This window comes from Doryrhamphus excisus, chromosome 1 (genome assembly GCF_030265055.1).
Source record: "Doryrhamphus excisus isolate RoL2022-K1 chromosome 1, RoL_Dexc_1.0, whole genome shotgun sequence".
NCBI classification, from domain to species: Eukaryota; Metazoa; Chordata; class Actinopteri; order Syngnathiformes; family Syngnathidae; genus Doryrhamphus; species Doryrhamphus excisus.
Window position 1 is genome coordinate 5,807,695 of NC_080466.1, and position 13,044 is coordinate 5,820,738.

Below are 13,044 nucleotides of genomic sequence, written 5' to 3' on the forward strand. Positions count from 1 at the left end.
TTTGCAAAAAAGCATATGTGCTGTTTGCACGCTAGCATCTAGCGAGATGGCACTCTATAGCGAAAGCGTCAATGCAGTCCTACAATATTCCTCCATCATGCCATGTCTGTATTAGCCTTTTGATGTGTGGAATACAGCTAAAATGTTAACATGCTAACACATGTCATGCTAGCACCAAAAGTGCAGCAAAAGCATTCCTACATCATGCCGTATGTATGTAAGCCTTTAAACAGGAGTAAAATAGCCCAAATTCTAACATGGTAACAGTTAGCATGATGACACCTAGCAAGATAGCATTAAGTGGTGAAGGTGCCAACACAGTTCTATAGTGTCCATACATCATGCCATGTATGTATTTTCAATTAGATATGCATTAAAAAGTTAAAATGCTAAGAGTTGGCATGGTAGAATCTAGCAAGAAAGCTATACAGAGCGCCAACTGACTGCTGATCTCTAAATTACTGTGCATGCCCATAATTAATGCATTGCTTCATTAGAAGTATTACTTTTGAGGTGCTGTCTGCCGTGGTTAAGATGATAAAATGTTATTAGCCCAACAAGAGGAAATTTCAGGTTTACGGCAGCAAGAGTACAAGATCATAGTACAAGTACACAAGCAGATAAAGTGCCAAAAGCAGGGTAATGCAAAAGTTATATACAGTACATGTTGACCAAGTCACAAGTTTACATTATTTCAGTTACTGTTTAGGATTTTTGGAGCTATTCTAGAGGTATCAGTGTTGGAACATACCTGACTTCTTCCCGCTCACTCATAGCCTAATAGCTTCTATTGAAATATAAATAGCTTATTATTATAGAAAATATAGAAATAGAGCCAAGGAAGAACAGCATCTTGTGCATGTTATGCAACAGACACACAGACTGTATGAAGACTGTGTAATACCTTACATCAAGGGAGTCCAGAGTACTGCCATTTACGGCCTGAAAGACTATACAGGTAGTGGTTTCCTCCAGCTGCCCCAAGTGGTTCATTTATTCACTAGGGTTGCTGTATGCAGGGCAAATATAGACAATCATTGACCAACATAAATGACATCTTCAAGATTAACCCTTAGATGCACGAGTGACTGTACCCTACACTCTTCCATAAGTGGGTCAAAAACGACCCATACTAGAATCAATGCGTTTTTATGCCAATTTTGCCATTTTGGTTAGGAATAATCACTTGTATGATATTTAGTATTATATTTAGGACCACACAAGAATGATTTCATGTTAGAAACATCTTAATTTTTCACTTTTTTCCATCTTTGAAAAAGAAAATGACCCCAATGTGAGGATCCATTGTGTGTTGCATAAAGGTAAGTTAAAAATGTGAATGGCATGATATCAAAAATTATGTTTTTTGAGGAATACCTGGAATATGAAATGATAAAAAAAAAATCATTACAAAGATATTTCAAGATAACAACCTTACCAGGTCATTTTTGACTCACTTATGGAAGGTTAGGGTAGTAACACAAAAACTAAAATGTATAAAAGGTAAATTAAAAATGTGAATGGCATGATATCAAAAACATGTTTTTTAAGGAATACCTGGAATATGAAATAATAACAATTTTTCATTACAAAGACATTTCAAGAAAACAACCTGACCGGGTCATTTTTGACCACCTTATGCATCTAAGGGTTAAATACACTTAATGCACAACATAATAATCAAACCTCGACCCCCCGGCTGCAATTAATAATAAAACTGACATAATTGGTTAATTTTCTATTGAAAACCCTTGACATAATGAAGTAGTGATATCTACATTATAACAATTATTGACAAATAATGACTTACAAAAAAGTATTGTGCATTTCCTGGAGGAAAGTGAAAGTTTTTCAGTTTATAAAAATAGTAGCTGTAGCATTCGAAAGCAAACATTTTTGTAAAAGTGAATTATCTTATGATTATAAACATACCACTGAAGCGCCGAAGAACTGAAATCTGAGGCGGAGTGTCGAATTTGGGAGAAAACTTTATTCTCTTCACAAACATGAACTCTTCGCTACGTGAGACCTGAACGCCGTCTCGCAAGCACAACAGGAAAAAGAAAACCCCTGTCCCTCGCGCGCACCCCTCCGGGTGGCAACCACTCCCTTATTGATCGTTCCGGGGTGAATTATGTAACCGATAACCAAGCACTACACCACTCACAAAGATTTGTAAGTTTATTAAAAAATAAATGGGCCTAAGTATTTTACATTTTAAACATTTCTTATTTTGATGTAATAGTATAGACTTGGCAGCCTTGTATTAACATGAAAAAAACACCGTAGGAGGGAGTGACTCACCAGCCATGACCTTACTGAAGATCAGTAGTTCCCATCAGAGCTTCTTAAAATCCAGCATCAATGCTTGAGTTTGGTCCACAAAGTCATTTTATGCAATGTTTAAGTCCTTCTGGGACCCCAGTGTAGGTTTCCTCTCACTTGATTTTTTAAATTAAAGTATGGGACATCCTGTGGTGACATCAGCTAGTGACCAGACCAGGGTGTACCACGCCTCTCGCCTGAAGATGGCTGGGATAGGCTCCAGCATGAGGATAAGCGGTATAGGAAGTGGATGTATGGATAGATAGTATGGGACATTTATCATATAATTGAGTTCCCGAAATGTTTTAATGTGTGAAATGTTAGTGTTTGATGCCAGGTTTATAGTTTTCCCAGTGTCAAATGTCATCTTAAAAAGTTACCACATTATATCACTAGTAACGTGATGGTTTCACTAACACGACATCAACCGTGGAGCTGACGCTCATTTTGAAGATTTAGTTACATGAAAGTGAAGGCCTTCACCCCTGCCCAATGTTGGTACAGTCCCAAATATTGTATTAGCTTACTGTTGACAAACCAAGTCCATACTAAATAAACCATATCCAGAAACACACACACATACACACAAATGGCATATCTCTCTAATTTACATTTCAATGTACAAGATGATGATGAGCATAAGCAATGCAACCGTCTTTGAAGCTGGAGTTACATGAAGATGACATTTTAGAGGAAACGCTCCTGGTGAAGTGTACTGACATGATAATACTATGAAGGATTTTTAAAAATCATGGTTAGGATGAAGAAATACATGATTTATCTTCACGGTTGCTTTGTTTTATCCTTTGCTGATCAGTCATTTTTTAGCCTTGCCCTTTCCTTTCCCTTTGCCAGAATCCGCTCTCTTTTCCTTTTTGGGCTCTTTGGCGGCTTTGGTCTTCTTCTGCTGTGTGAGAGAAAACACACGGTGAACGAAATACACAAAGTAGGATGGGCCTGCCAAGAATTTCAAAACTTACTTTGATCATTGCGTCAGTATTAAGGTTGCTCCCCTCATCCTCAGACATTGGGGTTTCCTCCACATCCATGTCAAACTCCTCCCCACCGCCGCCGCCACGCCGTCCTTTCTTAACCGCTTGCAAAGAGTACGGCGTCAGGTGAACCTCTTTGTTGTAGGCCCGAGTGAACGCCGCCTTCACCTGGATGGAGACAAGGCACGTTGATCTCAATGAAGCTGCATGTGGAGACTGCATCCCGACTCACCTTGGAGTCCAATTTCGAGTAGGGGTCAGGCTGTCCGCCCCACACACTGATCTCCATCATGCTGTCCACATCCTCCTTGATGAGCTGGTAATCGTCCAGGAGCCTCACCGCCTGGCTAGCGCCCTCCGTTGCCAGCTTCTGGAGAGGGCTGAGCAGGTTCTGGCGAAGGTAGTAAAGGTAGTCCAGGTTGACCGCCTGCCTGCTGCTCATCGTCCTGCAGCACATTCACATCATTCAGTTTCTACATCTGATCACAGGTGAGCAGGATTCTATACCAGCAGGCTTAGGGTAGGAGGCAGAGTAAACCCCGTCCTGGTGATCGACCAATCATAGAACACGCATTAATAATTATTGCTAATTGCTGTTTTTATAGAAGTGTTTTATTTTGGAGAACAGGAAGTGTATTCTTTAAAGTGTTTTTAACTCATTCAATACCAAAGACATATTTATAGACGTTTTTATAATCCCGAATACCCGATCCAACAACATACTTATATGTCTTTTACTTAAGAGGTGAATAGAGGTGATGATGCAACTCCACAATAGATTTAAGCAGAAAAAAATGGCTGAAAAATTGTCTCTTCCATTAAAACAGTGCACAGCAACAAGGAAGGGTGTGAAGGGTGCCACGCACTGAAGGGAAATTTTAACGCATGCATGCATGCAGTGTGAAAATTGTAATTACTTAATGGTTCGTTCATTATTTTCATGTAAAATGACTTTTTTTGTATTTATGTTATTGTGGTTTATATTGGACAAATACAGACGACTAAATTTGAGTCAAAGTTATGCTTGAAATGTATGCATGAGAAGTAATATTTTGCTGAAACATACCTATGTTCTACTGCTTAAGAACGAGAAAAGGTAGAAACATTTTTGTTTTTTTTTATAAACGAGGGACGACTGTACATGTTTTTGAATAGCGAAATGAAACCTTGCTCACTTCAAAGCCATGTGTGAGGCCAGTTCCTGGACGATGCGGGAATGTTTGCCTGCTGACGAGTTTTTGCCGAGCCAGCTGGGGAACGTTGGGAATTGATTCATGTAGCCTCTCATGAGCTCGCCTGGGATTACACTGGCATAGATGGCCTACAAACACACACAACACAACACAACACCAGTCAAATGGTTATAAGCGTAAAAAGAAGTTGTGGACTACTGGACTAATGTTCCTGGTCTTAAATTGTAGATTGATCTGCGGATGTTGACACTGGGTACCTGAGTGGGTAACAGAGACCAGTTCTGCCCAGAGCGGATGCGTCTGTCCACCATGTCTCCATCACTGATAGAGTCGGCCGTTTTGCTGAGCAACACAAGGTGGGCCTTTGCATCGCCGCTAATTAGAGGAACAGTGTGAGCCAAACTATTGTTCTGTGTGAGCATTACAATGTGCTGAAGTCAACAGCAGGACAAAGCCTCCCTCACCGGGCAGCGGCCGGACGAACATGCAAGTAGTTCTCCTGAACAAAGAGCGGCGCTAGCGAGTAGTCGTGGAAGAAGAGATCGGACTTGTCTATGAGGCTCATTTTGGCCGTCTCCTCGCCAGCGGCAAACACTTTCCGACAGACGTCAAAGGGCCCCATTTTCATGTCCTTACGGGCACTGGCGGCATCAGACTTGCACTGGTCATACGTCATCACCTTGTCTTTGGCCGACCACATGCTCAGGTTGTGGATCACCTGGAGGCGGGAAGCATACTTTCAGTCGGGAGTGACAGTGAAAAATGTAATTGAAATATTTTATTTCATTTTAAACCTGTCTGATGTCCTGATTGGACGCCAAGATCATTTCATTAAGTGCCGGAGGAGGAATCTTGATTCCCTCCTTGAAAGCGATAGACATCATAGCGCCCTGAAAGAAAGAAGGAAAAAAAGCACACGGTCCTCAGTTTACGGTACACTTGTCGTTGGACCTCAACTGATCAACAGACGCACGGATTACATACGACAATCCATCCACCTCAGGCATGTTTCTACCCGATTTAAACAAATTATTTTCCCACCACTATTTAACTCTAACGGATGGCAAAACTAAATAGGCTTCTGTCACGCACAAGTACCACCTGTACCATTTTAGGGAAGTTAGTAGTGCATCCATACTCTCTTGATCTAGTAAAATAATTGTATTGTATTGTCATATGACCAACCAAAAACAATCGTCCAAATAAAAACAAACAATGGTATCCATCCTCCAGGAACAACAAAGTCAACATTGCGGTAAATGTACACTTTGTTGCAGTAGCAGCTGCCATTCATCGCACCTTAATCTGCTCCACTCGCGGCCTCTGAAAGCGCAGATCAAAGCAATAATTGGCCAGTGATCGGATCTTCTGGTGGTTCCGATCGTTGCACATGCAGATAATGGGAATCTTGGAATTTTTGATGAGGCCGATCATTTCCTGTAGAAAGACATGCAGTAAGTGCTGGACGGTATCCCGAATATAAAAAGGAGCAAAGAAGGCCAAAGTGTGTTGGTCTTCATACCTGGATGCCACCACGATCCTCATTGCCTGCCATCCCATCCACCTCGTCCATGATCAAGACGTGTTTACTGCTCACTTGCTGAGAAGTACCTATGTACAAAACAACACAGTCATGGAGCATCTGTACACTGAGCTGAAATACGCAGAAAGATGTGTCCCAGATGGAGGCTGACGTCATTGCAGCGCTGTGAATGCGTTGCTGACCCGCAATGCATTATGGAAAAACATTAAAGTAGTTGGGTTCCACCACCAATTGCAAACTCATATTGGTACATGTTTGAATATTTGTCAGGGATACCTTTTGAGTGTTAAGTTTCTGTGTGATGAGCTTAGTGTAATATGACACTGTTATGTTGTCATACAGTTTTATACACTGACGCTCTGCAATTTGTAAGAGGTTGACATGCTCATTGCGAGTGCACTGATAGCTTGTGATTAGCTCCTGTCAAAGAAAAAAGCTACCGTTTCGTTAAAGAATTAGCAGTTCTGAAGTAAAGGATATGTCACAAGATAGGAATTTTGCCATAAATTAGTCACACCGCTGTATAAGCGGTTTAAAGTTTAAGAAAGTAGCGGCTTATGCACCGGAATTTATGATATATATTATATACTGCTAAAAAAAATTAAAATGAACACTAAAATAACACATCTAAATCTAATTAACTAAATATTCTTATTAAATACATTTGGTTTTTCCATAGTTTAATGTGCTGAAATCTAATTTATTTAACTTAAAGTGGAAAAATATACCACCTATTGTCTAATCCATGAAATTGATTGTCAATAAGTACATAAATAAGGCGTCTGCGTGTTTCAAAAAATATCTGTGTCGTCATATTTAAGTTCATTTAGAACATTTCCATGCTTGAATATGATTAATTTAGGCAAAGAATACGTAAAATTTGCTGAAATATGCATTTTTGGACTAACTAGGCCGTAGTCAACCACAAAACAGCAATAGTTTATGAATTAATGTTTAAAAAAAAACAGGATAGAGTGAGGTAATGATTTTTGCACCATGATGGAGGAAGGGATGTATTCTCATGTTGAGTATATCAAAGGGATAACCGCTAAGTCCTTTACCTTTGTAGAAGCTCTCAATACTGGTATTGTTGAGGGACTCTGCCACCACCGCCTTCAGGTTGTTTTTACTGCGCGTGCAGCTAGCGTTCATCTCCACGTAGCTGAGGCCCAACTCCTACAGGCCAACACAGAGGAAAGGACAGTTAGTAGCCTGTACATCACACGAGAGCCTCAGGATAAACCTGTACTGGCTGACCCACCTCGCAGACCAGAGCTGCTGTGGTGGTCTTCCCCACGCCCGGAGGTCCAGAAAGTAGAGCGGCTTTGAACCCAGATCCATCATCTTTCCCTGCCCCAAATTTTCCAAATCTAGCGACTACACAGCAGAACAACAAAAGGCACACACAGGAAAAAAAAAAGAATTTTTATACTTCCGATTGCTTCTGTGAACAAACATCTCCAAAGAAGACAAGGCGATTGCTACCTGGTGGTTTGGAGGCACCTGCACTGTGATGTTTGTGCCAGGTTTTCAGCCAGCGCAGCAGCTTGTTGGCGCAGCTCTGTTCTCCTTGCTGGCCAATGAGAGCCTTCAGAGAGCACGGTCGGTATTTGTCCACCCACAGAAGACTAGTTTCTTCCTCTTTTACTGATGTGGAAGATTGACGACTAGAGGTTGAGACCGGGGAAGAAGAAAGGCCCAAGTTCCTGCGGGCCGTTTGAGACGAGCCTCTCCCAGGTGGGGTAGCTCCATTTTTGGTCTTGGGACCGTGGCCTATTGTCTGTCCAGTCTTTGACGGGCTCGGGGAGCGAGGAGACTTGGAAGAGCCTTTGGAGGGAGATATCTTTGCAGCTTTTGGGGTCAACTTTGGGGTGCGGCCAGGGGGAGACCTGACCTTGGAGGCTTTGCTCTAGATGACAATTATAAAAAAAAAAAGAGGAAATCACCAAAATATACAAGTTAAGGTGAAGTAGTGTGTGAAAAGCTTCCTTTTTGATGCTGACCTCAGCCTCAGCAGCAATCTCATATTTGGACTTCTTTCCTGGTTTTGTTTTAATCAGCTCCAACAGATCATCCTCACTGAGGATTTTGGTACCAAAAGTCTCTGCCTGAGCAGCACCAGAAGCATAAAGAGAGTATTATTTACTTTGTACTGCTTGATTGATTAGTATTATATACACGTTTCAACTTCATTACCCATATGGACTTTTACTGTATAATAAAAATATCTCACGCCCATCAGTCACATGAAAGAACTGGACCAAGCCAGCTGCAAAGAGCACCTTCTCAAGCTTGGAGACGCCGCTGTCTCGGCCCTGCACCACGTAGGTTGTCTTCTTGCTCACGTTGCCCGTCACTTTGCCGCCGTAGCGTTCGATGAGGGATTTGGCGTCATCTCGCTCCAGCGACTCCAGGACGCCCGTCAGCACAAATACACAACCCTCCAAACAGTTGTCTGCTCCCTGGAAGAACCACAAAAGTTGGGAATGAGCAACACATAAGATAACATAAACAATGTGTCCTCAGGAATGATGAGTTGTACGTGGTACCGTGGGGATTTCTTTGGACCCCAGAGCTCGTGGTCCATCTCTGTTGAGGTAATTCCTGTAAGCAGAAGCGTTGAGCTTCTTCTTGTCTGCGTCATCAGGACTTGTACTCTAATAGGATGGAGAACATTTTTATTTGAAAAATTCAGTTCAAAAACTCATGAAATCTAATAACTTTTGCATAATATTCTAATTTATTGAGAAGCATCTGTATGTCAATTGTAAACTCACCGCTGGTTTAGCAGGAGATGCATGAAGTGCCGTCCTTGTTTTGGATGTGCCCATATGATGTGGCTCCTTTTTGGGAGAAACTTCCAATTTTGTTGGTGGCTTGCTCTTTGCCCCATCCTCTTTTGCTTCATCCTTCTTCTTCATCATGGCCAGTTTGGAGCTGGCTTTGACTGGGACAAGACTCTTCTGCGGTGAAGGACCTATCATATCCTCCGAGTTGCTGCCTTTTCTGTTGGTCTTTGAAGGACTGGTGGTATTCATCTTCTTGTGTAATGTGTAACCATCCTCTTGATCGTCAGAACCTGTACGAGACTGCAAGGGAACATGAAAAAAAAGTTGAGTTCATGCAACAGCAACATAAAAAGCACGTAACTGCTTCGAGTTGTCATCACCTTCTTTGCCTGAGGCTCTGCATCCAGCATGGCAAGCGTTTGGGCAAATTCCTCATCTTCATGGATCTGCTTCTCCAGCTAGTAAGGACAAAATATTGAAATCAGAAAACCATTACCTCAAGAAGAATTTAATGTAATATAATAAAGTATAACATCAGGTTATGAACGAGAACTAGACCCAGGTTTTAGGTACAACTTAAAAAACGTACTTATATGTCACAAAAGGCTAAATGAAGTGCATTTCAAATAACTTGTGAGTCCAGATAAGCAAAAAGACAAAAACAGACAAACCAGTTTATAGTCATATCATGACGCATTCAAAATTGATAACCAAAAGCAATAGATACATCAATCAATCAACCTGCAGCTCACCTCAGCATCCTCAACCATTTGCAGCTGTCGAGCGATTTGCTCATCACTCAGCTCATCTGTGTCCTGGGTGGGCTGAGGGTAAAATGTCTTTTTTAGGAATTGTAAACCACATGTTGAAGGGAGAAACAAATCACAACAGAAAATGTTAGTTACAACTCACCGCCTTTCGTTTCGTGCTGGCCACCAGCTTCTTGTTCGACCGCTGAACACTTCCACTGCCAAAGTAGTCAAAAACGGAGGTGGGGGTTTGTTTGGCCGACTTCGGAGTGACAGGCGTGGGGGGAGATTTTGTTGCAGTATTTATCTGAACGGAGGACTTGATAGGAGACTTTGCAGCTTCTTTGACACCTGATTTGCTCTTTTGGGAGGTGCCATTCTGCTTGGTTTTGGAGATCTTCTTCAAGGATTGAAAGTTATCACTGTCCGAGTCTAGAAAGGGAAACACATCCTTTAAAAGAAAGCTTCGTTAAGTTAGTTAACATCGTTTCGCACCTTAAATGTAAACACGGTGCTTTTCAGGACACATGACAAAAATATATGTCTCATACATTATTACATCAACGATATATTCCCGGTACAAGCTGCTACTTTTTTCTTAAACTTGAAGCCTGCCACTTATACAACGGTACTGCTAATTCATGGTTAAATTCGAATCTTGTGAAATCTTGTTTACTTTAGGACTACTACTAATTGTTTATACGCTTTATGAGTTTATTCATATCTCATATCTCATGATTGGCTCGTGTCAAATAAAGAACTGCCTTGTCTTCATAGACTTCATAGTCTGCCATTTTATGACGTGGGCAGGTGCAGACCACTAAATTTAGTCTGTGCGGCTTATAAACCCGAATTTACTGTAGTCTGATCATTTTTTCACATTAAAAAATATAAATCCTTGATTGTTACAAACCTAGAGGTAATTGTAGGACTTCCAAGGTGAGGCCAGGACAAATTGTCACAAGTCAACACCCATTTTACCTGTTTCCGAGACATAGTGAACAGCCTCTGTCTTGGCAGATTGTGTAGCCTTGCCGATCTTCTCTTTCTTCTCAGACAACTTCTTAGACTTCCTGTCTCGCTCCTCAGAGTCGGAGTCTAAGCAGCCAAAAAAACAAGGTTGGCAGATTAAATGCTTGTTGGTGATAATCAGCCATCGGCCATTGTTCTGATCTGACTTTGTATTACAGTACTTAGGCAGATGCATGCACACTGATGCAGGGTGATGGATGTTTGTGTTTTTTATGGAAATCGGACGATACTAATTGGTGGCAGATCTATTGGGTCATCCCTAAAAAATAAATGTTAATGCATATACCCGACTTCATACACAAGTAATACAATGAACAACTATTACAATGAAGAAACACATGTTAATCTTAATGGTTCCTGCAACAGAAACAAGAGTAGTGTTGAGACAGAATGTAATCAGGCATTGCCACCTTGCCTTTGCAAAATAAATGCAGACCACTTGTGACTCTCAAGCAGGGACACTGAAGAAAACATGTAAATCTCAAAAATATAACTACCTGATTCTATGACGGCATGCTTTTTTCGTTTCTTCTCACCAACCATGGGATTGACATCTTTCTGGGGTTTTTTCATCTGAGGCAAAAAAAATAATTAAGGAACCAGACAGTGAAGGAGAACCATGACAAGGGTTGCATACAAATTACGTAATTTCTTGCCTTTGTCGTTTTCTTCTCTTTCAACTCCTCATCTGAAGACAAAGGGTTCCTCTTCGGGCTGATGGCTCCATTTGGAGCCGCTTTCTGTGCTGAGGGCTTTGCGGATGGCGCAAAGAACCGCCGGATGTCCTGCGAGCACAAAAAGACATTGAACGTTACATTAATCCTGACAGCAACACGCCATTGACTGACATATATATACAATCTGAGGCACATCGATGACTGAATGCTAACTTTTTGTTACTCCAAAGGTAACGTGCCGTGTACTAAACAGGACAGTTTCCTAATTATTTGGAAGCAGAGCGTCATTTGATTCGATAAACTGACTCAAAGTAGCCTTTGACAAGTTAGCAGCCGTACTGTTGACGTTAAAAGCGACTGCGATCGGATTAGTGAGCAAAAGAGCTAATTTGTTCTTTAAATTAACATTTTGTCGCGAAAATCCGGTTGTTTGCAGACTAAATTAGAACATACCATTATGAACACGTATCCACACAACTTGGTTTCAGATTTGTTTTTAGAAAAAGAGGAAAATCACACTGCAACTTGGCGCGAAGTAGGACTCTGCAGTCGCCTGAGGACGACGTCAGCACGTTTGATGACGTGATCACCCTGCGCCACCACTTCCCTTGAGCACAGTGGTTGTGGGTGGCTGTGTTTAAATTCGGGGTCTGCATCCTACCAGGACAGTAGCTTACCCGGTCTACGAAGACCAGACGTTCGGCGGCTCCTGCTCCAGCCGCGAATCAGCCTGGTGAATTCAGACGGTCTCATCTTCCTCACACTTCCTGGCTATGTCACGTGGTGTCATGTTTACCCTGCCGTCCTTACATGACACCTGCCTTCAATTGCGAGTTAAGTAGCAACATAGCTAAAGTGAAGGCAAAAAAAGCATTATAGAAGCAAAGTTGTTTTTTGGAGGTTTTACAGGAGAGAGAAGAAATGGTCTCCGTCTGCAGATTTATATCCAGTTCACAGCTAAACCTGATATATTAAACAGTAGTAATATTAATAGCTTTATTTTAGTTATTACTTTTTGGCTACTTCGGCTACTTTCCCCCAGTGCATTCATGACTTAACATGTAAGTTTCTTGTCCAGTACAAAACTGTTACTTCATAGATTCACACCAATGTGTGCGAAGAGCCTCCTCGGTTTATATTACTTACTTTCCTGTATGTTTATGTAACATGTTCAGTCATATATGTAATTGCCTATTGGGCTCTATAAATCACGCATTTTTGCCTCGTTAATGTAATAGCTTACTTTTGCCGCTAGAGGGCGTCAGAGACCACAACCGTTCAAAGCACTGAGCCAATGCAGTGCATTGTTTTGTATTGTCCTCCAATGCACGGGTCATACTTTGTATTGTATAGCTTATATTCTAATTTTATTTTGCATACTATAGAATGTATATAACATTTATTATTACTATGCTTCATCTATGTTATGATATATTATATTTTATATCTATGTTGTATTGCACAGATTCTAATGCTGCTCTTTATACCTTTCCAGACCATTGTCAACACAGAGTCAACACTGTCGGAAGCTCAGAGTAGTTTTCTGTGGGTTATGTCCGCAAGAGTAACCCGCGTTATTAATATAACACTGATGACTATTATGTTATTATGGTTGTGGCTGCTGTGAGATAATTGAAACCTGCAATAAAAGCCTGTTGCTCTGACAATCAAGTCTGGTGCTTGTGCGTCTCACTAAACATTACAGTAACATAACTGACACCTGTGGACCAGTATAGAATACCTA

General features: G+C 41.2%; 1 protein-coding gene across 2 annotated transcripts; it reads right to left on the bottom strand.

The window, feature by feature from the left end:
- Positions 1–2,911: 2,911 nt before the first annotated feature.
- Positions 2,912–11,920, bottom strand: rfc1 (replication factor C (activator 1) 1). 2 transcript variants are annotated; one of them, XM_058090310.1, is made up of 23 exons: positions 11,754–11,920; positions 11,280–11,408; positions 11,121–11,196; positions 10,573–10,689; positions 9,755–10,023; positions 9,595–9,666; positions 9,223–9,300; positions 8,831–9,142; positions 8,603–8,710; positions 8,336–8,515; positions 8,057–8,161; positions 7,539–7,962; positions 7,315–7,430; positions 7,115–7,229; positions 6,033–6,121; positions 5,810–5,947; positions 5,305–5,400; positions 4,975–5,228; positions 4,768–4,885; positions 4,493–4,638; positions 3,550–3,763; positions 3,306–3,485; positions 2,912–3,229 (listed from the first exon to the last, which is right to left on the bottom strand). In XM_058090310.1, the coding sequence occupies exons 1-23, from the start codon at positions 11,754–11,756 to the stop codon at positions 3,143–3,145; spliced, it is 3,426 nt and encodes a 1,141-aa protein (XP_057946293.1). In that variant the 5' UTR covers positions 11,757–11,920; the 3' UTR covers positions 2,912–3,142. The 2 variants fall into 2 exon arrangements, with proteins under 2 accessions (XP_057946293.1, XP_057946284.1); XM_058090301.1 differs by having other exon boundaries at positions 2,912–3,232.
- Between the last annotated feature and the right edge of the window lie 1,124 nt (positions 11,921–13,044).

Excerpts from the sequence above, each read along its gene's own strand:
- rfc1 (XM_058090301.1), bottom strand. Across the intron at positions 4,886-4,974 it reads GTTCGTCCGGCCGCTGCCCG|CGGCGATGCAAAGGCCCACC; the intron begins GTGAGGGAGGCT and ends TCCTCTAATTAG. Across the intron at positions 3,233-3,305 it reads ATACTGACGCAATGATCAAA|CAGAAGAAGACCAAAGCCGC; the intron begins GTAAGTTTTGAA and ends TCTCTCACACAG.